This window comes from Cyprinodon tularosa, unplaced genomic scaffold, assembly GCF_016077235.1.
Source record: "Cyprinodon tularosa strain WSP-4 unplaced genomic scaffold, ASM1607723v1 ctg418, whole genome shotgun sequence".
Lineage (NCBI taxonomy): Eukaryota > Metazoa > Chordata > Actinopteri > Cyprinodontiformes > Cyprinodontidae > Cyprinodon > Cyprinodon tularosa.
Genome location: NW_024039139.1, coordinates 427899 through 455874, shown reverse-complemented (window position 1 = coordinate 455874; position 27976 = coordinate 427899). Strand labels below are relative to the sequence as shown.

At 36.2% G+C, this 27976-nt stretch overlaps 1 protein-coding gene across 1 annotated transcript in view; it reads right to left on the bottom strand.

Moving 5' to 3' along the window:
- grin3a (glutamate receptor, ionotropic, N-methyl-D-aspartate 3A) overlaps positions 1–27976 on the bottom strand; it is a 62773-nt gene that overhangs the window by 5794 nt on the left and 29003 nt on the right. The window contains exons 3-9 of the mRNA XM_038298952.1: positions 25593–26262; positions 22982–23365; positions 22636–22781; positions 17453–17568; positions 14051–14202; positions 4882–5043; positions 2956–3026 (exon numbers count right to left, since the gene is read on the bottom strand). Of these exons, the coding sequence (XP_038154880.1) occupies positions 2956–3026; positions 4882–5043; positions 14051–14202; positions 17453–17568; positions 22636–22781; positions 22982–23365; positions 25593–26262 (1701 nt within the window). The remainder of the gene's footprint in view (positions 1–2955; positions 3027–4881; positions 5044–14050; positions 14203–17452; positions 17569–22635; positions 22782–22981; positions 23366–25592; positions 26263–27976) is intronic.

The window sequence follows — 27976 nt, the reverse complement described above, 5'->3', positions numbered from 1 at the left end:
ATTATGTTTCCCAGCCCATCTGTCAGTTCAGATGCTAGTTAAGCAGACGCTTGCTGCAACATTATGAACCCACAGGTGCTTCATGTTCTTTGAGCAAGAGACTTTGCATTTGCTCACCATGAAATAAAGTCTCAAGCTGTTTTAAAAATCAATTCTCAGTTTTTCTTATTTTATTTTATAATAATTTTTAGTGGCTGCACTATGCAACATTCTAACTAAAAGCCTGTTTTAAAGTCCTAAATTGCACAGCTTGCTAAAACCAGCAATCATGCTCCTTTTGGGCATTTAGAAAATAAAAACAAGCTGTATTTACACTAAAGATGATTTTTACTTGAAATAATAGATTTTATTAAACGTCTTCTACCAAAATAAATCCTACTTTTGTGCTCCTTTGTGTGATATATTAGGTCATACAATTTTTTTCCCTTCATTATTAATGTCTGCTTGGACAAATAAAGAATTAACCCCCAAACGTCTTCTTGTGTATTACTTTTATTTATCCTCAGGTTGATATCTTATATATTTTTTAATATACTCTGAACAGTCTCGGTCTTTTAAGCTGCATTTTTAGTTGTACCCTTTTTACTCAGCCCTTTTTGGTCTAATTTGATCAATAATTTTTACCTGCTGTCCATTTAATCTGTCTGTAGGCTCAGTTTTCTACTTCCAGCTCTGTCTTCCTGACAGGCGTAGCATATTGACTGTAAAGAATAAGTGGAAGCACCTGTGATTAAATGTCATTATTTCAATTTGTCGCTGTGTCCAGCTTCATGTGGAAAACAACTTTAATTGGCCATCTGAGATCCTAAACGTCTGTAGACATTGTTCCAAACTCTCTTAGACAGACGGAGCTCTAATGATTCTTTGTTTTTACTTTTTCTTGTTAAAAAAGTCAGAAAGTGTGCTTATAGGTTATAGTCTAATCAAGAGCACTGATCACATTCCATTAAAGTTGAACTTCTTTGTTTTTACTAGTCATTTATCTCATGCAGGCTAATATCTCTGCTGTTAAAACAGGATTTATAATAAACATTGTCAGACTTAAATTATAAAAAAAATCTGTTTGCATTCCTGGACAATAAGAATGAGAATATCCAAGCTACAGTGCAGAGTTTGCATCACAGCTCCTGACATAGCTGGAGGTTTCTGAGATGCTGATAATAATATTTCCTGACTCTTAGACAGCATGAGGGCTCGGCGCAGAGGAACTTGATTGAATGAGGTAAGGATGCACAGGTAGGTTATCGGTTCTCATTACTGTAGGCATCCTTCACATAGACTTGTCTCCATAATTATTTTATATATTAAATCCCCACTTTGTGAACTCCCCTTGAGTTTCCCCTGCTTGTCTAAGCAGAGGTGTGAAATATACAGAGATGAAGTTTTAGTACTAAGGGGAATGATTCGAAATGGAATCTTTTTGCTAAGAAAACAGCTTAATGGATTCCTGCCCCTAAAACTGATCCAGTAAGTTGAAAATAACACAACATCAGCCTTTACAAACTGCTGTATGCTTCAAAAATCAGGTAAAAAAGTCTGTACGTTGCAAAACTCAGATTTGGGGTTTTATCACTTAAAATGAAATAACATACGTTAACACTGTATAGCATGATTTACTTTAGTGCAGTTGTGTCTTCAATGCTTTGTTGTAATACACACACCAGTGACCTTCTGGATGCTGCATATCTTTTCTGTTGACTGTGACAAATTTTATTTTAAAGGGCAGTCCACCAGGCTAGAAATCTAGGTCAATCTGAAGTTCCAACAGTATGTCACCTAAAACGGAAACATCTTTATCATGTGTTTCTATACCTACATGTGTATCAAAACACGGCTATGTGAAATTAAAAGACTTTCATTGAATCGAATACTGTAACTACAGTAGCTCTTTGAACAGGTCAGACAATTTGAATTAGATAGGAAGCTGTAGAAGCGACAATGCAGTCTCTCCTTCATGGTTAACAACGTAAATGGAAATAAAAACAGTATTCAAGATGTTAGGAATACAAATGCATTTTAAAACTATTGTAAAACATGATTAACACTGTGGGAGCAGCTGCGATAAAATCACAGGCAGTATATCAAAATAAGGGATGAGGAGATTACTTTAATCAGGGTGAAAACCCCAAAGGAAAATCTCAATAATGAAAAACAACCATTGATACATGAATAAAATGAACATATTAGTTAAAAAATAGTCTTTTGACTAACCTCATGCCTGTCTTCCTGTTTTCAACAATGCTATGACGTCAAAATCAGATTAATTTCTCCACTCCCTGAGATAATTGCCTTCCAAGAGATTGACCATTCTTTTTTATTTCCTTATTAAAATTAGGTCCCTTCACTGCCACTTGGATGTTAATTGATGTCACTCATTCTCTTCCTGATAATTTGACCAATAGGGCATTGAAGTTTGGAAAAATTGTCTCTCGGCTGGAACTGCCAGTCTGTAAATTAAGTGTCAATTATATGATTATATGGTCCATATTTTATTCATTATAGTATTTCAGAGATCAGCATGATTTCTAACAAATCACCAGTGGTTTGGCTAATGCTTCCAGAAGAGTATGCGGTTTGACATTTTTAAATGTTGGAAGAAGTAGGGAGAAAAATCTGTGCTCAGTGAAAAGCAGTTTTGTCTTTTTTAAGCTTTGGCTGCAGCTTTGGGTTTAAAAAGAAGACGAAAAAAATACAAACAAAAAAACATGTTTTTGTTTTCATAAAATAAAAAATATTTTTTTCTGATCATTTAGTGGGACAGAAATTTTAACAATTCTTAGCCGAAAAGACAAATGATTTTGGAACATCTGTGAAAAATACAGACAATCAAACAAAGGGTGTATCTGAAATCAACTTTGAAATACAAAAGTGAGAAAATGTAAAAATGTTGTCTGAGGAAGTTAATTGTCTGTCATGAAGCTGCATAAAACACTGCCTGCAGGACAAGCGGATTACCTTTTCTCAGGCTTTGGAACAGCTGGTACTTGGTCATCAACGAAAACTGAATTGAGGGCTCTGTGTAACCTCTGGAAAACAATCAACATAATATATGATACATGTTAATAGTTTATTTACAGTCATCTTTAATTCTGTTCATGATTTATAGCCTTTACAAAAGCTCTTGTGAAACAATCCTTTAATAATTTTTACTCCAACCCTTGACTCTGGGTCAAGGTAAAAAAGGGTGTATTATACGCTTGTGAAAAGGCTGCAAATTGCAAACAATCGATAAGTGAAACATAGTTATGAAAACAATTATTAGACAACCTCTTATTTCTCCAGTTTTTTGTTCGTTTTAATGTCTTTTACAGGTGGAGGTATATTTTTCTGCAGAAAGATAATTAAAAAAAAGTCAACAGTTTTAATATCTGATTTATAGTATTGATATTGGTAAAAATCATTGAAGTTCTTACTGTACATGTATATCTTTGGTACTGTACTGCAAAAACAGCTATTTTTTATGCTTTTTTTCTGTTTTATTCTTAAGATAAAAACTAAAGTTAGTACTTGATTGCATAAATATCATAAGCAGAGTTATACTCATAATAGGAAGGAAAACAAAACATTTAAGATGAGAATATTACATTAGATTAATAAATGCCTTTTTAACTGAGAAATGCAAATTAAATGGAAAATATGTTTACCGGTAATACCTGCTTCGAGGTCGTTTTAAAACTTACATTTACTCTGACAAACAGCCTCACTAGAATGTACACTTTAAACTATCTATTGTGACTTTCTACAATCTAATATAAAGTTATATTTCTTTAAATGCACATAAAACCAGGTATAGATCAAAGTCCATTTAAGTTCAGTAAAACAGTAAATGTGAGCAGAAGAAACTAAAACAGACAGCAAAAAACAGCACAATAAATAGAAAGGCTAACAAAAAAAAAAACAGACAAGAATAATGCCAAAAATCCTCAAAAAAATCAGCAAGGAATAATGATCGGTTTATAAGAGAGATTTTCGATTGAACAATCCTTAAAAAAAGCAATTTAAAAAGAAATCAAAGTTGTTTGTTGAGAAAATACTTTTCTCTGCTAATATGTTTCTTAAAGCTAAATAATTCAAATATAGCAATACATTTTCACATTCGAGTTAAGAAAATCTCCATGCTATTGACTTCTGAAGTAGCAGTTCTGTGAGCAGCAATAGGATGAAACATAACCAAATCTAAACTTGATCTTTTCTGAAATTAAGGCAATTTACTGCTGTGTAAAATTTGGCCTAAGCTTAATAAGAAAATCGGCTCAAATTTAATTTTTATCCTTTAAACGTATGTACATCTAAACAAAATGATTATTTAAAAAGCTAAAGTTTCTTTCAACATCAAGTAAAAAAAAATATATACAAAAAAAAAAATATATAATATAGCTGCACAACAACAGTTTTATTCAACATGTAAAATCTAAAACAATCACCTAAGATTTCTAGAACTAACAAATAAGCTAAATGTAGCTCGAAAGAGCATCATATTTTTCAAAGTGTTGTGTTGCTGTGTTTTAACATTATGTGTCTTTGTTACAGTATGGGCATTGGAAAATATTTCTTCTTTTCTAAGGAACATCAGTTTGACTGTATGGGTAAGTATTTAATAATGTTTAATGTAGGACTTATGTAACACACAGGAATAGTGTGTTATTTGCACCGCCAAATGATCTACAATGAAATTCAGTACACCACATTTAAAACAAACCTCCTTGGAGCGAGGATGGGAGGCTGTCCCTTTTCATTTTGTATTCTTCAATTTTTTTTGCAGACAGCAGTTAATCATTAAAATACCTTTTCTAAGCTACCCTGATAATGCCTCTCCTGGTAATTGTAAAAAGGTCTACTATTGTTTCTGTGTATTTTATTTTCAGTTCAGTGACCCAGTACCTGACTAGTGTGCAGCCAGTATTTGGAGCGTGGCTCCTTGACCCTCGGGATCACCAGCTTGTACACAATGTGTTCCGCTATCGTGGTCAGAAGAGATAAGGCCACGCCCACACACAGCATCACGAAGAGACCCGAGAAATGCTTTATACCCATCTGCAGTGTCTGGTAAGAGAGAGAGAAGGAGAGATATCAAAAGGGAAAAGTTAGTAAAATATCGAACTCAGGGGAAAGCTTCAGAGCAGAATGAAGACACATATCAGCTGCAGACTCTGTGTTACAGATGTGCGCCCCCACAGATACTCAGAGAAGCCTACAAACATGTCTGTCATGGCACAGGTTTTATTCACTTATGACAGAAATCAGAAATTTTCCAAAACATATGAACAGAATTAAAACCTTGAATTTCTTGTTGTATTTCCTAAACTAGATTCAAACAATTCTGACAACGTGGAAGCACAAAACCCCTACTGCCATCAGTAGACAATGTTGTCATGAAGAGCATACAATGTGAAAACTGTCAAAAAACCAAAAGAACTCAGTGATATTTATACATTTCTTTCGTTTGCCTGCAATATTTTTCCAATTCTCCAAAACCATTTACTACAACCTATATATATATATATATATATATATATATATATATATATATATATATATATATATATATATATATATATATATATATATATTTAGAAATATAAATATTAGAAATAGCTTTAGAGTTGAATGTTGACATACAAAATGTACAATCTGTAAAAAGTTAACTTTGTACGCCAAGAATATTAGGTTGCTGAGAAAGAAGGAGCTTTATAACTTGCAGCTAAAAATATTACAGCAAGAGGCGAAAAGTGTTTTTTACTTCTTTGCACATTATGTTTAACCCTTTCTTTCTAATGGAATCAGGTTTATCTGTCTTAAAAAAGGTCTTTCATTACAATCTAGAATACTACAAAAATCTATGACTTACTGATTTTCATTTAATTTCAATTTGTCTAGATCTTAACACCAAACTAGAGAGACAATACGATCAAATATTTTAATATTTAGCAAGTGACACTCTATGTATTACAAGTTTTAAAAATGGCCACGTGTTGCATTTTCTGCAGCTGTGCCTGCATTCTAACAAGAGAACTATTTTATTGCTGAGCACGAAGCAGCCTGTGATATGGGGCCAGCTGCAGTGATTACATTATAAAGTCCTATTGGAAACCAAAACGTGATGGATTATATTCCTCATTGCAATATGTTACTGTACCTTGGCAAGCTAGGACAAGATTTTGCATAGCGGGAGACCAAGATTCTCTAAAAGTTGAAAAGGAGACACTACTGGCAAATGATTGCAGAGGGAATACAATCTATGTAGAATTTAAAAAAACAAAAACAAAGTAAATCTAGACTAGTTGTTCACACCTAGGTTTATTTTTCCCAGTTTCATGAATTAGAGAAGATATCAGGGGTAGCCTCACTAAACCATACAGTACAGCCATTTTAAATCATCCATCGACCTTTTTAAACTTTACTGAATCTGTTGGATAGGATGAAATAATAGAAAATGTTAGGATTCTGCTTTCTCACAATATTAAAAGGTCATCATACTGTAATTAGCCATTCCCTTAAGACTGATTGACAGAGCAAGATAATAAACCAGTTTTCCCCCCAATCATCCCCCTTCGACAATTGAAACGGCATAATGATGACTACAATATCCTTTTAAAGGGTTTTTTGTTACCTAGTGACAGCAATGTAAAAATGTGTGTCTGCATAGTTATGGTAACTTATTGTTATTTTTTAAGATCTGGGTCAGAGAGAGGACCCTCGGGATGCCTCGTGATTTTTGCTATTCCTTAAGGACACAAGGACCTGTCGTTCAAGTGAAGCAGCTAAGAGAAGAACAGCTGTTCAACTACCCAGCTACAGTTTGCAATGCTTTGAAAGGGATTAAGTCCTACAACAGCCCATGTCCCCATCCTGGGCAGAATCTCGATCTGGAGCACAAATGCCTTCTGACGTCACAGCCTCCAATGTAATCTGCATCAATATATTTTATCCTTAAGGATATACTGTATATCGTCAAGATTATTCTCTCTGTACACACAATTACTTTTTCCGATGTTCGTATACCATTTGCACTTTTGCTAATCCACAAAAATGGGAGATCCAGACTACAGGTCAAAACCATTAGGTCTGCATATCTGATCATCAGGGCTGACCTTACCTCCGTTCAAGATTGTATAGATCCAGGGTCAGAAAAAGGCAGCCAACACCTCAGCTGAATCAATTCACATCACACATAGACTGTTTATATTTTATCTTCCATTCAGCCCTACAGAGAGCTATTTACAAAAATCAGTTGCCACAGAGAGAGTCTCTTTACCTAGACAATCTACATAGTCAATCTAATGAACATTTAACAGTCAGAACACCCAGATAGATACAACTTGTGATTCCACTTTAAGCATAGACCTGTAATGAAAATGATATGCTTTTGCTAATATAGCTCATGGAATAGATGTTCCAGAGCTAGATGATAGCCCAACAGACTTGCCTTCACAAGCAGACCATTATGACTGTTGCCATAAAGGACTACTTAGTACTTTTATATGAAACTTTTAATTAAAATATTTTAGAATAAAATCAAATACAACAGACACAGAAAATGATATGAGAAAGAAAAAGGGGCAATGGTGCCATTGAAGGGGAGAAAGAGATAGTTAAGGAGATAGAGAAAAAAGATAGAGAGAGGAAACAGCGCCTGAAAAGACAAAAAAATAAAACCACTGTAAACAGCAAGAGAAGACATCACAGAAGATCAACAGTAACTCATAGAAGTCTGGTTCCATACCTGTATGAGATGAGTGTGAATTAAAACAGAGAACATAACAACAGCAAAACGAAGACAACAGCCAACCAAAATAAACATAAAAAAGCTTCAAGATGTGTGTTGAAGACAAAAAATCTATGTTGATTAAACAGTTTAATTCAGGGTGGTATACAATGAGGACATAAATATTTGACAACCCTGCTATTTTGCAAGTTCTCCCACTAAGAAATCATCGAGGGGTCTGAAATTGACATCAGACCCCTCGGGCCATGGATTTAGAAATTTTGGGGAACAACCTCCTTCTCTCGGTCTGAGCATTGAAGATGGGTGGAGGCTGAGTCTTCAAACATGACAATGACCCTAAGCACACAGCCAGGATAACCAAGGAGTGGCTCTGTAAAAAGCATATCAAGGTTCTGGCGTGCCCTGGCCCGACTCCAGACCTAAACCCAATAGGGAACTTTTGAAAGAAGCTCAAACTCAGTGTTTCTCAGCAACAGCCCAGAAACCTGACTGATCTAGAGAAGATCTGTGCGGAGGAGTCCTCCAAAATCCCCCTGAAAAGCTAAAGGAAACATTTGACCTCTGTAATTCCAAACAAAGGCTACTTTACCAAATATTAACATAGATTTTCTCAGGTGTTCAAATACTTATTTGCAGCTGTATGATAGGAAAAACAAAATCCTAGATTGTGATTTCTGTTTTTTTTATTTTTTTTTATGTTTTTCCCAGTGAACATGCGCTATGATGTCAATTTTAGACCCCTCAATGATTTCTAAGTGGGAGAACTTGCAAAATAGCAGGGTGTTCAAATCCATATTTTCCTTAATGTATATCTTTAGCTGCAGTTTAGTGTTTAGTATTGGTGTGTTTCTGTGATCACATGGAACCAAACTCCTGTGATATGTATGCATGAGCATGCTCGTGTATAAATGATTTACAAAGCTTCTTCAGAAGAAAAATATGTGCAATAGCAGGTGTGGGTGTCCCCAGATTCACCCATCAGGGCTCAGGACCGATCTCCATACTGTAGGCATCCCAGACTAGTTGGACACAAGGAGGGCAGATATAGAAATGGCAACACCCACCAGAGAAGGGCAGACTAGAACACCCAGAGCCCACCTCTCGAGGGACCAAACCCAAAAGGAGCCCTGTCCCCTAGTAGGCCATAGTGCCTAGATCCTACGGGGTTGTGGAAGCAAGCATATAGGCTCTGCTGGCGGCCAAGATGGACCCGGATGAGAACCCAGGGGTCAGAGGCCAGGGGGGAACACCACCCATTATTGGGGACCCCACACACCAAGGAGGCTTAGGCCCCTCCAGGTTAATAGCATTGTGCGGTATTTCTGGATGCAGCCATGACTCGGTCAGAATGATGGCACAGCAGTTACTGATCTTTGATGAGAGTTCCAGTCTGAGATTATCCATTTTGTTTGCCAGCAAGCGGACATTGGAGAGCATGATTGAGGGAAGTGGAGGTCTGTGAGGATTTCTCTTTAGCTTCACAGTTAGCCCTCCTCTGCTGCCTTGCTTTCTCCGTCTTGCGCATCTCTTCCTTCGGCAGTTATGTTCCGCTGTTGTGTTGTTAAAATCCGTCTGAAGCACTCCACAGCTTTTTAACAATCAAAAATGTCAGTATTTAAAACATTTTGCATCCGTAGCTCCAGCAGGCGTCGGCAATCATAGATGCGGGTTTGATGTCTAGTTTGTATCGTTTTAAGCAGCATATTTTGTAAAATTGTGAAGAGGAGTTATTCTTGGCTGCTGCTTTGGAGTGCCGCCATGGTAAGCCTAATAAATGAATAATAAAATCAAATAAATAATAAATAAATAATAAAGCCCCTATATATGGACATATGCAAGCCCTCGACTGGGGCGCACACAGGGGCACACACTAGACATATTACTGTATAATTTGTTCCTAACAAGCATTTTGTTAAATAAATGATTGAGATTAGTCAATAAAATTGAGTTTTGTGAGTTTTTTTTTAAATAGTGGCAAGTACGTTTTTCTTTTTAAAGAAAATCATACATCTGTATAGTCATCACGATCTGCAGTTAGAATATAAAGCTTGTAGCCTAAATTAAAAGATTTTCAGACAAATTATTGTCATCAAGGCAATGAAACACATACCATTAGTCTCTAAGATCTGTTTTCTTATGACTCATATCTTGCTCTTTTGATGGGTTATTGGGGTGAGCAAGAGCTGGATGAGTCCCAGAGGGTATGGAAAAAGCACTGGAAGGTAATTCATCTGATTTTTTGTCTTTTCTAGCATTTCTTCATCTCTAGGCTTAATAAAAAAAATGTACAGTAAATAAACAAATAGAAATGCTGACCAGGGCTAAACTGAGCCAGACTGCTCAGTAATTCATGCAGGTTATATCTCAGGCATTTCCTGCTGATGTTGTCCTGCTGAGTGTTAAAGGTGTATGAAAGGTAAAACAGATTTTATTCCAAATCTGTCTTTACTCTATATTTTAGATAATTCATCTACAATATTCGATATACCAGTATATCCTCATGTGATCTTTGCAAGGCACCTGTGTGGAAAAAAGTTGTCATATTAAGTGACAGGCAGATAAAAGTGAAGAAAAAAATATTAGCTTTAACTTAAGGGAGACTGGGTTTTGATGCTGAAAAAGGAAATGCTCCTGGGGCAATTTAAATGTCTGCAAGTGAAGATAGAATCTACAGCACATCTAGGAGGCTACACACGAGAGAATGTCTCACTTTGCTGTTACCAAATCTAGAGCATTCCAATGTACACTTTCCCATACTAATATTATACACATAATTTACATTCTAATTGCTTTCAAAATGAGATGATGCTGTCACTTGTAGGTAAAGACCACAAGTCCCTATTAGGTAGATGGAATATTTAACAGCATAACTTAAGCTGACCTTTATCCACTTCAAAGCATGCGCAATAATGAAAAAACATAAAAAGGTTCTCATTTGTGCATTTCTATAGAGCCAGAGCAAGTTTTGGAGATTACAAAATAGTTTCTAGTTAGGAAGAGGGACAGCTCAAAAATGGATTCCTGCAAAGAAATTATAGAAATCTACAGCTTATGCAGCACTGATTGCTTATAGGGACACCATAGATTAGCAGCTGGGGAGTCAGAGGCCAATGTCTCAATTACAGAAGAGCAATTACTGTAGGGGGGGAAGAGTTGTAGAGTGGACTCAATGCGTTTTCTCACTAAAACCAGGACGTTGTTGAGACCTCAAACAATATCCTCCGTGTCAATCTGAACATGAAACCTCTGTATGTATCTATGTTATGTTGTAGTAACACTGCTACCCCCCTAAAAAAATCACTACAAAAATGTATACTTATGTACTACTATTTGTTTATTTGTCATATATATTATTGTCAAGTGTCTTATAATTTCATGGCTTCCTACACTTGAAAAGGAGGATTTGAAGACATCAGGAATTCACTCAGTCTTTTTATTTTCACCAATGAGTGAGAACCAATAAACAGAACAGAGCAGCATTTCATGGGAAAGGACTTAAAAGGACTACCGGTAAGCCATTAACTGGGCTCAATTGATTGCAATTTAACTGTAGTTTCAGGTTAGTTATTTCATTTAATTAAATGCAAACTTTTACTTCAATAAATTCTGCATTTAATTAAATGAAATAACTAACCTGAAACTACAGTTAAATTGCAATCAATTGAGCCCAGTTAATGGCTTACCGGTAGTCCTTTTAAGTCCTTTCCCATGAAATGCTGCTTTGGAGGCTGTGTTTGCCTTCCTCAGCTCTGTTGCAAAACCAGTAAAGCTGTTTGTGGATTCCTTATTACCTGAGTTGAGGGTGCTGCTGATTGGGCCAGATTTCTTTCACCTGCTGAGAAGTGCTGCAGAGTGGCACACTGAAATGTGTGTGTGTGTGTGTATGTGCACACACAAATGTCTGTTCATGCACCTCCATCTGAACTAATGAGCAGATCTGCGCAACACCTCCCACTCGATCTTGCAAGGTTTTACCTGGGAAGATCGCATTTTTTAAGTAAGCTGGTTCCCTCTGCTTGGTCTTCTGCTGGGATGAGCACTACAAGGCGCCGGACGTCCCGATGGAGTATGGTGCCCTGAACCTCCTTCACCAATCCAGAACATTTCACAGAAGGTTTGGGTGCATTTCCTGAACTATACCCACTTGGAGAAACTTTCACATAAACATCCCGGACTATGCCCTTGCAATCAGGATTCACAGCAACAACTCTGCCCATCTTGAATTGCCCTCTTAGCGTGTTTTGGTCGCAGAGCCAGACCACATCGCCAATAGCAACATTTCTTTCAGCAGTATGCCACTTGCCACGGACAAACAATTTGGGACCTGCAAGTTGACTCCAGGACCTCCAAAAGTAGTCAACTTGAGTTTGTATTTCTCACAGCCTTTTAAAGGGATAAGTGGTATAGTCAAATGTCTTGAAATCTCCACTTTGTGTAGCTCGACCGAGCAACAGGGTGTTTGGAGTGATGTACTGGATTCGATCTTCATGACTCTGTACTCTATCATCAATAGGTCTTTCATTGGCTAGATTGGCAGCTAGCTTAACTGTCGTAAGAAACTCACTGAAGGTAAGACCTTCCACTCTGCCAAGACTTTGTAACGCTCTTTTAATGATCTTGACAGCAGCTTCAGCTGCGCCGTTGCGATGTGGTGAATCGGCTGGAAGAATTTTCCATGTCCAGTCAGTCCCATTTTTTGCAGCATACTCTTCAAGTGAGAATTTGTCTTGCTGCCTCAGGTATGCATACATTTCTTGCAGAATGGGTTTTGCCCCAATAAAGTTCGTACCTGGGTCAGACCACACCTTCTGGGGATGACCTCTGATGGACGTAAACCTCTGATAGGCAAGTATGAAGCTCTCTGTAGATAGCGTGTTTGCCAGTTCAACATGAATGGCTCTACTTGACATACAGCAGAACAACACAACCCAAACTTTCATGCTCACTCTTTTCTTGACGTCATCTTTCACTTGGTAAGGGCCAAACAAATCAACAGAAATGAACTGAAATGGTGCACTTGGATTAGACCTTTCTTCAGGCAGATCCCCCATTATTTGCTGACAGGTTTTTGCTCTCATCTTTTTGCACAGTACACACTCATCAACAACTTTTCTGGCAATGACTCGTCCTCTGATGACCCATGCTTTCTTCCGCATACGCAGCAAAGTTCCTGCCACTCCATCATGTCCTTCACTGTGTGCTGCTCGGGCTAGAAGGGTGGAGATCCAAGATTGGAAGGGCAACAGAGGAACGCCTCTGTGGTCCTCCTTAAAAGTCTGAACTCTGCCGCCACACATCAAGAGCCCACTTGTTTCATCTTTGTAGACAACAAGTCTATCAGTCGTTGTAGTTGGAAATTGTACACCTTCTTGTGCTGCTAGGCATAGGTCTCTGAACACATCTTGTCTTTCACCAACTGTAATGACACCAGATGAAGGGACCGCCTCCCACTTTTCTTTATCTGTGACCTTGAAATGCAGGAACTTTTTTGCTGCTCTCCAAATCCATGCAACTACCCCTATCAGTTTTCTCAAACTGCTGAAGTGGCTCACGTCCACTAGTTGCTGGGCTACTGCAGCTGCAGGCGGCCTCCTAGAGATGATCAGTTTACTCTTTTCTTCTTTCAGTTGACTTCGGGTAAGTACAGCAACAAATGTTTTCTTCTGTATTTTTATAACATTGTCTCTTGCCTGCACAGCAACATCATTTGCAGATTTCTTTGGCCACTCAATTTCAGGAAGTTGAAGGAAACTTGGACCCAACTGCCACTCTGAGTCTTCAGTTAAGTAAGCAGGACCTGCCCCTCTGGTGATAATGTCTGCAATCAATTGAGCCCAGTTAATGGCTTACCGGTAGTCCTTTTAAGTCCTTTCCCATGAAATGCTGCTTTGGAGGCTGTGTTTGCCTTCCTCAGCTCTGTTGCAAAACCAGTAAAGCTGTTTGTGGATTCCTTATTACCTGAGTTGAGGGTGCTGCTGATTGGGCCAGATTTCTTTCACCTGCTGAGAAGTGCTGCAGAGTGGCACACTGAAATGTGTGTGTGTGTGTGTATGTGCACACACAAATGTCTGTTCATGCACTTCCATCTGAACTAATGAGCAGATCTGCGCAACAATTATAATTAAATTAAAATACGTTAAGGTTTGCAGTTGTATTCTGAGAAGATGTGTAAAAGTTTGAACTGTAAAAATACAACAATAAGCCTCTAAAAATGACAATGTTGTCAACACCTTGATAGTTTTTAGTGTTAAATTGTTCTTTTGTTCTCTATGTGAGATAAAAAGTAACACATCAACTTCTTTCACTCAACACCTTCACACTTACCTCCGTTACAGCAAAGCTGCGTTTCCCACAGGGCACAACCTTGTACCATTTGTCATGCAGCATGTCCATGAAGCCATCGGATTTGTACTGACTAACAAGCTCTGAGAAGTTGGAGGTGAGTGGAGAGTTCTGAGGGAGGCCAATGCCGTAGCCTGCCCACAGCAACACAGACACAAAGGAGACTCATTAGTGGGTACACTTTTTAAAGGTATAAACATGTAGCTCAACATATTTTTCACTGTTTTGAGTAAAAATAAATCTTTTCACATGCCTCAGCAGCCCAGAAAAGTGTGACAAATTCTGCAATAGCCAATTACAAAAGTACCCTGGTTTCCCTGATTGATTTGTATTGTATCCTGAAGGCTTAAGGGTGCATTAAGTAATTAACAACAGTGCTGGAATCCAGGGCTGTGGTGGCCTGTAATGGAAGCAGGTACCATGGGAACATTTCCACAGTGGGAGGAAGCAGTCCGCTAAATGGACCTGAGATTAACTGTGGACGGTGGAGAGTGTAAGCTTTTGAAAGCCAGAAAGATTAATGCAAAGGGTGAATCATTGATATTGTTAAATTTAGGTGTTTTTAAAATAAAAAAATCTGAAAATCTAGAGTGATTCTTATTAAAGTAAAATTCCATCTGGGGACCTCAATATGCAGTTTTTGGTAAAGCTAAGGAAGCTGACTCAGAATACTAAACGTTTTGACAGATATTAAGAAACACATAGCTAATTATTCAAATTAAGAAAATATTATGTTTCTTTTTTGAATAAGAATTACTTTAATTGTTCACAGAGGGAAAAGTCAGAAATGAAAGGGGAATTATTTTTGCTCTGCTTTACTGATTTGCAGAAGAGAAAACAATCAAATCTTTCTCCCAAGCTGAGAAGTGCCCCCTGATGTCTCCACCGTTCCTGACAACATGCATGAAGGCAGATATGACTTAGTAGATAAGAGGTCATCTTCTAATTGGAAACACAAAGGGCTCTGCTGCTGGTAAATTTATCTTTGAACAGATGAATCAATGCACAAAAAGAGCTTTTTATAACTTTCATAAAGTTGAAATATATTATTATATGTAGATAGGTTACCAGTAATTAGAGAAAATACTTGTCCGGGTTATGAATACTAATTTCTTCATGACTACAGGGTTACTTTACGCCCATTTTTGTCTGTCTGTTTCATTCATTTTTTTCTTCAAATAATTCTATTTTAGCATGGTTGGAAAGTATGTCTGAATTTCATTTGTTTATTTTTGAACGAGTTGCGTTTAGTATTACTTGTTTCAGTTTCAAGTTATTTCTGCAACCATTGTGTTTTTTTATTTTATCAAAGAAGGGGTACAATAATTTTGTGCATGTGATTCAATTCACAATAAATGTCCCCTTTTATTTCATATCTTGATATATTGAAACTTTCTACAAAATGTTGTTCATATCAAATCTTTCAATATAAATAATTATTTTCCAAGAGACTAATTCAACCATAAGAGGTCCGGTCCCATCTGTGAATCATATAAAGCCCATTTGTAAAAGAAATATAGCACGGACCATTTCATCCAGCATTTAACCTACTTTGTATGCTAGGTAGATTTATTTATTTAGTATTTATATATGTAATTAGTAATATAATTAACAATAATTTACAGCTTGATAGGCATGACATTTTAGGTTTGCTTCCATAAACAATTTTTAAATTGACTAAGAAAGACCAAACCATTGTTTTATCCATCCAAGTCCCTCCATACGCAATAAGAAAAAAACTCAATAAGAGGCCCTCCAGGCACATGTACTGCTCTCTACAGTCTACAGTCCTCCTAAACTGCATTGTAACAAGCAGCATCAACTGGATTATGGATTAACTGTCAAAGCAGGGGTTGCCATTAACAACAGAGCAGACCCATGTAGATCTAAAATGGTACCTAAACAATTTTAACCCATATTTACCCATAAATCTCCATTTTGCATCAACACATTCACTTATGGCATTCAATTATTTGAATGCAATTTACCTGTTTAAAGGGAAAGCAATACAAGCCATGTTTTAGACAAACTCAAAATAAGCACTCTATCTTTAGGATGTCTGCTAATTGTTCATGAACCCTGAGATGAGATCCTCTTGTGACAAGAAGACCCTCAGATCTTCTTCCAACAAACACACAAGATCATGCGGGTGTTAACTCTGATCAATTGCATCCACGATTAATCTTAAGGGCCAGTTAGAAAATATTAGAAAATATAGAACCAACAGTTTTAACTCTTTCCGCGCCAAACACTTTTTGTACCTAGCCCTAAGAGTTGCTACGTGCCGTTTACAAAGTCGGCAAGTATGGCAGCCAGTCAGTAACATAAAGCTCTCTGATCAAGTTTTCTGACTTGAAAAAGCGCTATATATATGTGCAGGCCATTTACCATTTTACCAGTTATGATATAACATGCAATAAAAAATAAAACGGGCAATGAAGAGATAGTGAGTGTTATTGCAGTTGTTTGTAGATAACCTTCATTTCCAGCCCCAAAATCTATTTGCTGCTGTATGTACATATGTGTTGTTTAAAAGCAGATTATAAATGCATGTCACTTATTGGAACTATTATTCCATCCAAGTAGACCATGACATTTCCAATGTTTTACACATTAATATTGCTATTAAAACCATTAATAATGCATTGAGTTAATCGAACCACTGATGGTGTGCCATTTAAAATAAAACTGCAATCATTGCAGTACTATTATTTTATTTACCCACCTTTCCCAAAATGATAACTTTTTCTTCCAGCTAGTGTTTCATTTCTTGATGAGGACATAAATCAGTTTTCAGGTACTTGGGAATTTTTTTCTTTTATTAATAATTCATATGTATGAAAAGATTACACTGGTAATTTTCTTTTAGAAAAAAGTGCCATGAAATAAAGAGTTGTTAAGAAAAAGCTCTGCAGTTCTGTTACATTCTTTTAAGATGTGAAAGGGGAACACCAGCACATTCTCTGCCTGATTCTACAATGGCTGACAACAAAGACAGCAGTATAAAACCTGATGTTTTCTGTAGATATTTTACAGTATCGGAGAGAGACAAAGCAAAGACAGAAGAAGAATGCCAGCTGTCATCAGATATCAGAGAACAATTTAGGGTGTAGCTCCGACAGAGCTGCCAGCAAAGCTGACAGTGCCACGCAACAGTGAAAATAGAGCAGCAGGCGGCACATCAGATCTTTAAAGACACACCTGGTTTGTAATTTCTTTCAAGTTTGCAATTTGTAGTGAAACATTTATTTTAATTGGCCATCATTTCCAATTTTTAGCCCTGAAGTGTGTTTTTTAATTATTTCTCGTAAGATAGAAAGTTACCTGCATATGTGAGTATGTGAGAATCAAATAATATTTAAGGAGATAACTTTAAGATATTACCTTCTATGGCAAATGGTTTCCCCACTGTTAAGGTTTTACAGTCAGCATCTATGGAAACCTCATAGTCCAGCAGAGCTTTGTCCATGATGAATGCATCCAGTTTCTGAGGGTCAGCCCTGTAATAAGACAGAGAGAGGACTATAGAGGAGTCACCATCATCCCTTACTCTATTGAATAGCATTGCAGTTACATTTTGTACTGATATGCTAAAGGCCATGGATGTTGTTGCAGAGCGAAAGGTGATGCACAGATTTATCTTTGTCCTCAAGGACTTTTAAGAGAAAATATTGCAAGAAGTTTTTCTGTTAAGAAAATACATCACAATAGCCACTATAATATTACATTTTATATGATATAATAGAATGAAGCAGGTGATCAACAGATGGATCTGTGTGGCTACTGCCATACTGCAGAGGCTGCACTGGTCTGTTCTGTAAAAAAAAAAAAAAAAAAAAACTGAGACAAAAGGAAATGCTCTGGATTTGCTAGTCATTCTGCATTCCTATGATTTACCTATGGAAAAAAAAAACTGGGTCATGACCATAAGAATGAGATATTGGAGTCAAACATCTAAAATAAGCTTCCTATGCAGGGTTGCCTGGTATTCCCTCAGAATCAGAAAAAGGGTAAGGAGCCAGGCCATCCTAGTCTTGGCAAGTCTCGACGAGTACAATTAGCCTATTTTATGCAACGCTGATCAATGCACATCAGAGGTGAGGTATACATATCTGAATTGAACCTGCACCAGCTGATGGTTGATTTATTTTAAAGAGGTGCCTATTTTAAAAACTATCTTGTCAACTAAAATAATGTAGGAATTGGGGAAGAAGATGAAACAGAAACTAGCAAATGTGTTATAAGTTATGTGTAGGAATTTTTAAATACTACTTTACAAAAGCATCCTTTTACGAAGTTATTATAGTGTGAGTTTATTTTCTTCCTTTGCCAGTGGATAGTTTTGTTTTTTAATAATGATAAAAATTCACCAAAGATAAATATTTTCTTCCTTTAATGCCTTAAAGAGCAGCAAGCTGAACACAGAATGAGTACAACAATGCTCTCTTAACTGCACTTATGAGAAAGCATCTGCAGTGCACTCAACGTGTGTCCAGCATTCATCTACCACAGCAAGCTGTAGTAATTAAACATGAGTGTTGACACAATTTGTGCAAGCACTTCTCAGGGTAAAGAGCAAACAGTGGGGCATTATTCTGCAAAGTCTTATCAAAACTAAACATGGAAATGCATAATGCATTCAAGGTGTTTAGACATTGCTGCAGGAAGGTAATCTATCTTTTTTCAAGATGCTGTGATGGTTTTGTCCTTGTGTTTTGTTAAGCATTTAAAACCTTTTGGCAGATTTCCTGAACAAACATTCATCAGCTGGTGATATCTGTAACTCAAGCAACCTTGAGATTGGTAATATCATCTTTGGACAAATAACTTTTACAATAATATCAGATTATTGCTATTGCTCTGCTACCCTGGAACTATTGCTCTGTCTTGTTTTTCATTTGACTTTGTATGGCATGATAGTAAAATAATGTAAACATTTATCAATTAAAATGCTTAGCAATTCTTATGTTCCTTTCAGATGCACACTAGATGCATCACCAGAAATGACTTTAATACAAAAATAATTTAGAATTTTAGCTGTTTAAAAAAAAATAAAAAATCTAAATCTGATTTAAGATTAGAAACAGTGTGAAAATGACTTTGTGACACTGTTTTGACTAAAACAGGCTTATATTAGCATTGAATACTTCCAGTTAGGGTTGTGAGACGGCATTCGGTATATACTCTAAATCACTAAAATATTTTAAGCATACAAATCACAGAAAAATCACTGCGTGTGCAAGTTCAACCAGTTTATATTGATTCTTTACAAATATGTTATAAAGGATTAAAAGCTAAAGCTTTTAGCAAGGCCTTCAGAAACAGAAATTTACAATGGTAAAAAAAAGAGGTTTTCAAACTCTATTGCAGTTTTTATTTTTTATTTTTTTATCAAGGACAGCATTGGAGATGTTGCTCCATCGCAAACTCACAGGTAGGCAGTTCATTATAGCAAATTGAAATATTTTGCAATTCTAAGCCTCTGCCTTAAAACCAGTTTGCAAGTTACCATACCAACTCACTGACATGATTGAAAAAATATTTCTCCTATTCCGCAAAACATGCTTATTCTAGATTGAAAATAAAACTTGTAGTAATGTAAATGATATTTTTCTGTCAAATTAAAATAAACTTTTATAAATTTAAATTATGAAGAAGATATCTAAAAAATATTATCTTTCTGATGTAACCTTTAAAGAAATGTTATGTTTTTTCATTGGTTGTTAGTAGAAAATTAATATACATATAAGATTTAAAGGCTTGAAAAAATCTGCCTGTCTGAAATAATTTTATATAATTTGTTTATTTGGTGACATAAGTTAAATAAAGGAACCAACCTTTCAAGTAATTCAAATTTACTGAAAGTAATGGTATTTCTTATTTTTACAAGTATGTTTTCCAGCCTAAATGAGCAATGCTTTTGAATTGGTGTTTTAACACTTTAGACAATGGACTCCATTTTGAAGAACTCAATTTTGAAGATGATTAAGTTCTATAATTTTATTATATATTGTTTTTCAAGATTACAACACATTTGGTTAGCTTATTGTATGTTTTGTTTTTGACATTGATTATGGAAAACATATCTTAGAATTGTAATACACACATATATATTATCTATCTATCTATCTATCTATCTATCTATCTATCTATCTATCTATCTATCTATCTATCTATCTATCTATCTATCTATCTATCTATCTATCTATCTATCTATCTATCTATCTATCTATCTATCTATCTATCTATCTATCTATCTATCTATCTATCTATCTATCTATCTATCTATCTATCTATCTATCTATCTATCTATCTTATATATATATATAATATATGTGTGTGTGTTACAATTGTAAGATATGTATATATGATTTCCCAGCTTTGAAGCTGTTGCTGTCTAAGTAGTTTTCCTAGTAGTCTTTTTAAAAACTTTTTTCTTTCACTTAAGGAAAAACAAAAACAGAACTGCAAATAAGTGTCTGCTGCTATGCTATTATTTCATCTAATTTAGTCTACTGCAACTTTATTTTATTATGTTTAAAGCTAGATCTTACAACATTATCCTGGCCTCCTGTTCATTTTAAATTTCAGTTAAAGATTTAGGCTTTAACCATGGGGCAATCCATGGCCAGGCCCTTAAAAGCATTGTGGAATTATTTGAAATCCAGTCTTTTTCCTGTCCTCCTAGCTAATCTAACCAGTTGATACTGGTGTTCTCCTGCACAGATTTTAAGACATGTTGTGATAATTTTTAATATTCATGTATTTTCTTGTTAAACTCCAATATTACCTGCCTGTTACATGTTAAGGCTCAAGTTTTCCCAAGCAGATTATCTTATAAGGGCTGTTCTGTAAGTATATAATGAATGAAATGAGAGCATAGAGAAAGAGTGGATTATTCTTGACAGATAGCTCTGTCACTGTGTATTTGAGCTGTCCTTGATCTAAGAACACTGTAATATCTTGACATGTGTGGAGCCAGTAACCACCGAGCAAAAATTGGTTGACAATACAGTAAAAAGACAACATGATTTACATCCAAGCAACATCTATATTTGGTTGAAAAGTAAAAGGTGAAAATCTCTAATTTTCAGATCGCTGAAAAGATGTTGAAAACCCAGTTTTCAATATCTTTTAGATGATCTGAGAATGTCTATTATCCATCCGACCAAATACAGCCCAATTTTAAAAAGTATGTAAGTCAGTAAAGTATGTCTGGACTAAATCCAGACTATGAGAGACAGACCAGATTTAGCTTAAAAATCAATTTCTAAATGACGTTTGGTGTTTGTGGCGATGCAGTCTTCTCATGTACAAACATGTGAATGATTTAATAATGGTAGACTTGATAATGTGGCAGGGTGTGACATTGGAAATGTATAAAAGTCTTCTTTTTAGAATAACTGGTATTCTGGGCCTAGTTGTTGAACAAGCCCGGTGGTAAGCGCTGCCATCTGTAATCCAAGCCATTTCCTCGTCTGAGCACAAATATAATTTCTGTCAAAATCTGTTATCATGTCTCATATTAATTTAATACATACACATTATAAAGTGTTATTTAAAGTGTTTGTTTCGAGTGATCTCGTCTCATGAAAGAATTGGGGACATAAAGCTTAAAGGTAGATCTTTCCTTTACAGACATGTGGAAATTGATTTTTGGATCCTAACCCTGTATCACAAGAGGCGGAGGATCTGAGGATGTGGAACTCCTTTCCTCTGTGTTCCACAGAATCCACTAACTCTTCTAAAAGAAACTCAAGAAATGCTTATTTACACATGATTACAATTAATTTGCACATTTTTGTAATTTATTTTACTTGGGACTTTGGGATTTTTATCATTGAAAGATGCAACATCAATAAACATTTTATTTCTTGTCTGCTTGTGTTTTTTCCAAACTTCCTCACTTCTTGTTGAATATATTTCCAGTTGTGAACTTCTTTCTCTGGTATTGTGGTATTATGTTAGAACTAAAACAAAAAAGGCAGATTAAAATCACTGCGTCTAAACACAATGGATAATTATGCATCACACATGTATGCTTCCTTGATGCCAAATTGTGATTCTCTAAAGATGACATTAATCCTGTGATGCTCTAATTTAGTTATCTCAGTGTACATTTACTGTATATATACTTTTCATCCTTTCAAATTGTGTCCTTGCCACAGCCTGTGTTGCTGCTGCCTTTTCTCACTTTATTCAGCCATGCTCCACAGGGATGCCTGCTGAATGCTGAAGCAGCTTAGGATGACAGCAGTGGCAGGGTAAAGAGGAGGATGAGTTCTGAATGTGAACAGACATGCTTGTGCTTTAGAATGACAGCAATAGGTTTGAACATTTTCTATTTTTCTTTCTGTTTTATAAATATTGACATTCCCTCGGCATGCATGCATCTTCAGTTTTATCAAGTGAGACACCATTTACAGATTTGCAAAAATGACAGAAAGAGATATCTTAACTGGGTTAACGTGATGAAAGATGACATCAAAATATGGATCAGAAAAAACTTGCTTTTATGCGTGTCTGCATGACATATGGTATTTTCTCTTTCTTTGCCTTTGTCTTACTTTAGATTATGTATGCCGTCAGGTGTTGCTGGGACATTGTATCTTCTCATATACTCATGCATCTCAGGGAAACTCTTCTTGACGTAGTCCTCTGCACTGCTTTCTCTTACTGTAGCAAAGCGGAATCCCTGAGAGGGATGGTGCAACTGCAGAGGTGAAGAGAGAAATGAAGATTTCACCTTTTCAATACCTGTGAAAGCATTAATAGTTTTTTCAGTTGCAGTCTACTGTTTCTTGTTAGTTTTGGCCTTCACGGTATTCTGATTTACACTTCTGTTTTCCCTTTGGTGAAATTAATGCAATATAAATGTAAGTGGAAAACTAATCACATAGAATGTGTTTTTACCTTTGGATCATGTATCCCTGACAGTTGCTCGTAGGTTTTCTCCCCGACCATGACAGCCGCCAAGTTAGCAGTGTAGGTGGACAGACAGAAAAGACAGAAGATTGCCCAAAGGTTCATCAGTAGACGACCAGTCCAGCACTTTGGGGGCTTGATGGCTACTGTTCTTCCAAAGAGAATAGCATAGCAGACATTTAGGGCTGAGGAGAAAGAGAAGACACGGTTGCGATTGCGTCCTCGAGGAGTCATCCCAAAGGGACTGTGCCATTCGTACAGGGTGAGGAAGACAGCAGTGACGTGGAGTGACACAAAGATGCCTAGCCACATAGACCAATGGAGGGGCCACATGAAGGCACCGATGGGGGCTGCTGTGTCACGGGTACGAACCTAGGCAGGACAAGAAAGAGACAGAAGAAACATTAGAACTGATTAACCTGAAACATAAAATTATATAGTGCTGTCAAAATTATCGCGTTATTAACGCGTTAACGCGAGGCCATTTTAACGGCGATAATTTTTTTAACGTGAGATTAACGCTATGTGGTTTTATGGTACAATTTTTCCAAGTACATCCCGCTGCAGCCTGCGGGAAGGCGGGGCTATTTTCCCCCAGTCTATGCATTTCTCATAGGCTTCTAGAGCGGAGCTCCTCAAGGGAAAAAGACGCTCATACACTGGGTGACGCTAGTGCCTTTTCTTTAAGCCCCACCACCAACAAACAAGTTGAGTGTAGTAGCAACCTGAAATACGCTGAGAAAACTGATTACTGAGGTGAAATGGAATCTCGTAGCAGCACTCTTGCCGTCTGTGTACGCAACAGGTCGGTATCGCGTGTGTGTGTGTGTGGGTGGGTGTGTCTGTGTGTGGGTGAGTGGGTGTGTGTGTGTTCTCATTTTTGTTAAGAGGCTGAAAAGTAACTTTCTAGAGAGCATAGACTACCTTCATCTAGTGATGTCGGTCTATTGATTTTGATGTATTGATTGAAAATTGTTCATTATTACCTTGGTTAATTAACATCTAATGTTAACTCTACTAAATTTTATAGCAGTAGGGTAAAATGCTTGTCTTTGTTCAAAAGACTGTATTAACTGTAAAGACTGTCTTTTACATCAGCCTGTTTTCAGGGCCTTTTTTTTGCCTACATATTTGTTATTTTTTGCTACATGCCTCCCCATCTTCTTGCCATATGTTTCTATGGCATAAATCAGTATCTGTGACCTGTTTTCATTTTAAAAAAAGAACATTGGCACAAACCTAGCCTGTATGTATTTTTTTGTATGTCATCGAGAGTATTTAAATGATTTTCAATCAGGAAAAAAATGTGCGATTAAAATGCGATTAATCGCGAGTTAACTCAGGCATTGATGCGATTAATCGCGATTAAAAAATTTAATCGATTGACAGCACTAAAATTATATTATATATACTTTTTGATTTATTTTAACTATATATTTTTTTGTTAAAAAAAAAAACAATCCTAGCGTTATTTTAAATATACTACGTTTTAGACCTGTGATGACATGTAAGTCTAAAACTTTAAGGCATTTTTTTTCTTTTTTTTTGTAGAGTAGAAATTTTTGTTTTGTTTTTGCTTAAGCATTAAATAGACCAAAAGTAGACACAATCCAATTCTAACACCTAAGAGCCATTCATTAGGTAGTAATGTAGTAAAGTAAAAGTAAGTAATTTAAAGTAAAGTGTAGTAATTCAAGTGTCAGTGAATTGTCAGATTAGTTACCCCAAAATAAACTATCATGCACTGATATCTGTTTTCATGAAATTAACTACCTCTTTTCGGAAGATTTGCTTTTTTATGCTTCATAATTTTGGGATGCGATCTCAGGTTAATTTGGGCGATTTTTTCATTCTTTCAATATGATGGATTTAGACAAATTTTCATGTGGAAATTAAAAGATTATATTGAGATAACACCATTGTGCCGATGTTACAACTTTACAATTCAAAACATCTTGGTCCTAACACTACAGTATTATTGGATATATTATGGGATATTGGGCATGTCTTTATTTCGTTGGGGCAATCATGAAATAGCCCTTCACTTCATTCTATGTCAACAACATGTACATTAGTTTACACAGGCAAAAAAAAAAAAAACATTTAAACAAGCGTGCTTTAAATCAACAAAACAACAAAGCAATCATTTTGAAAGAATGCTTTAAAAATTATAATTGTTAAAATTTTTGAGGAAAACAAATCAGTAAATTGTAGTATTCCAGTCGACTGTCGGTCAAACTAAAGGTGCATTTTAAGATTCGCAGTTACATTGTAGGTAAGAAAGGAGAATGATCACCACAATCATTATGTCCTCTCTGTTGTTGGGAGAAGCTAAAGTAATTGAAGTAATTGGAACCTCACAAAGCGGAGCACTCACCAGTCCAACCCCGTATAAGGAATTGTATTAGGCTTCAATACATGCTGTAATAAAGCACTGTCATATCGACAGTGACCACCAGAATGCCAAGCAGAAAGAATTTAGGGGAGGCAATGACACACAGTGAAAAACGATGGACCACAAAGTGACTGAAATGAAGAGTAAGGACTATAATCCAACAAGCAATCAAAAAGAAATCAGAGTGAGAGAGGTAGTACTGACCAGAATCCCCAGGCTGGTGGAGAAAAAGGGTGATGTAAAGTCAATGACTTGACTTCTGGCTGAATTAATGCTGAATGATGTCACTGCCAGGTGGGCAGCACCACTTAGTAAATCGCCCACCAATCCTGTCCAACGACCATTCTTGTATCCTCCATACTTCCCATCGCCAACAATATACAGGTCAAATGTGAAGCCAATATCCTCTGCTAGCTTTTCCAGCAGGTCAATGCAGTATCCATAGCAACATTTCTTCAGTTCTGTAGGAACAGATCCATTGTGCCCTGAAAGTTTCTGAAAGAGCCCTTGCAAAACAGATGATTCATTGGTAAGTGGGTCCAAACACAGCTGGCCTGCTGGACACAGTCCATCACCATCAACCTCACGGGTAAAAACGAAAGGGTGCTCCACTAAAGTCACCACTCGCATGTGCAATCGAGCAGAACGACGCCAATCTCCCCCGCCACCAGACCCTTGATGACTTGGCCAGGCGCGTTGGTCCATCAGAACTCTCCCTCGACGCCAACGTCCGAGACGAGTCCATGTTGGCTGGCCAAGAGGGTCCAGCTGGAGAGACCAGATGTAGTGATGGGCCTCTGAGATGATATTCTGACTATGGCTTTCTTTGGATATAAAACCACTCTGGCCCTCAAATGATGTGTTGGCAAGGAATCTGAAGAAAATAAAGGAGAAAAGGGAAACAATTATAAGAGATGAAAATAAGGAAAAATCTTAGGACACCTAGAATGTTGTTTTTCTTCTATAATTTTAAACAAATATATCTTATGAAATTCAAACAGATCCCTTTAAGGTGCATTTTTGACTTCATTCTGAACCCTTTGTCATTTGTCAAAATAAAAAAGAACATTAAATGAGGGCAATAAACAAAACAGCATGCATGCATGCAAATAATTCATGCATTTGCTATATCACAATTTTTAATTTTAATATTGTATGTGACCATTTAAACTTCGTATTTCTAAATGTCTCTTTGCTCTCTATATGTCTACATATAAGAGTGTTTTAACTAATAGAACTTCTTATTTTTCAAAGATCCTAACATCTTTACCTACTTTATAGAAAGGCAACACATAATACACAATAATTTTCTGTGTATTCCTAAAGTCGAATATCTAATAGAATAATAAATGAGGGCAGAATAAATTGTAAACTGTGAAGTCCAAGTTTAATTGTTTTGGGTGTATGTTTTTTTTGTAAACAAAAATCTGAAAAGTATGGCGCTTGTTAATAGGACAGACTATTAGGGCCAGACTACGAGAAAAAAATAAATAATAATAATTAGAATTCATAAGATTGCAAGTTTATGTTTTTATATTACTAGAATTTGATTAAGATTAAAGAAGTAAAATGATGACTTTACTCTTGCTATATTATGAGAATAAGGTCATGATAGAATAAAGTCGTCAGGTTAGTCCATTCAGAATAAAAATCTTTGAACAATATCTGAGCAGCACAACCAAACTACCAAACAGCAATCTGAGCTGCGTTTCTTCACATAATAAAAATTTGATGCTGATGGGCTAAAAGATTTATCTCTTCCTTTTTTTTAACCAACATGAAGGCATAACTTCACAAGATTCTAAACAGTCCCCATTTCAATGCAGCGCACAGGTTTTTATTAAATTATATTTACTTTATTCTCGTAAATTATGATTTTTATCTGCTAATATTATGAAGTTATTTTGGCAATATTTTGAGTTTACCTCACACTGTGATATCTTTAAACTTGCATTACTATGGCTTTGATCTCATTAGATTATGACTCTATTCTCATAAGATTACGACTTTGTAAGGTTGTGTTTTTATTCTTATAATATAACGACTTATGTCTTTTAATTCTACTAGTTTATTGCCATGATATTACAGCATGTCAAAAACAGAATTCTCTTTAATCGTGTGCTAGTTCTCTGTCATACTTTTACAACACCTGTGTTTGCCTAAAAAATAACTGAGACTAAGCAACTATTTTCAGATATCTCTCATATTTTAAGCAACCTCAGTACAGCTGTTTCCTTTGACAACATTAGTCAGCAAACAGCATCATAAAGACCTTAAAAGATGCTAGACCGGTTGCAGACAAAACAATGTGCCCATGGCAATTAGCTAATGCACTAATTTACAAAAGGGCTCCATAATAACTGGCTTCACTGGTGGAACAAGAAAACTTTCCATCCAGTTTCCTTTCCATTGTTCTACAGCCAGGACAAGAAAGTAAAACCATGTTTTTAACAGGCTTTTTAATCAACAGATTTTCATAATTAAATGTCCACTTATAAGCCATTTTACAAAAAGAAGCACACCTGGCAATATATCAAAACATGATTGTCTCACCTGACCTAAAAGGATTGATGTCACATTGGAGAAAT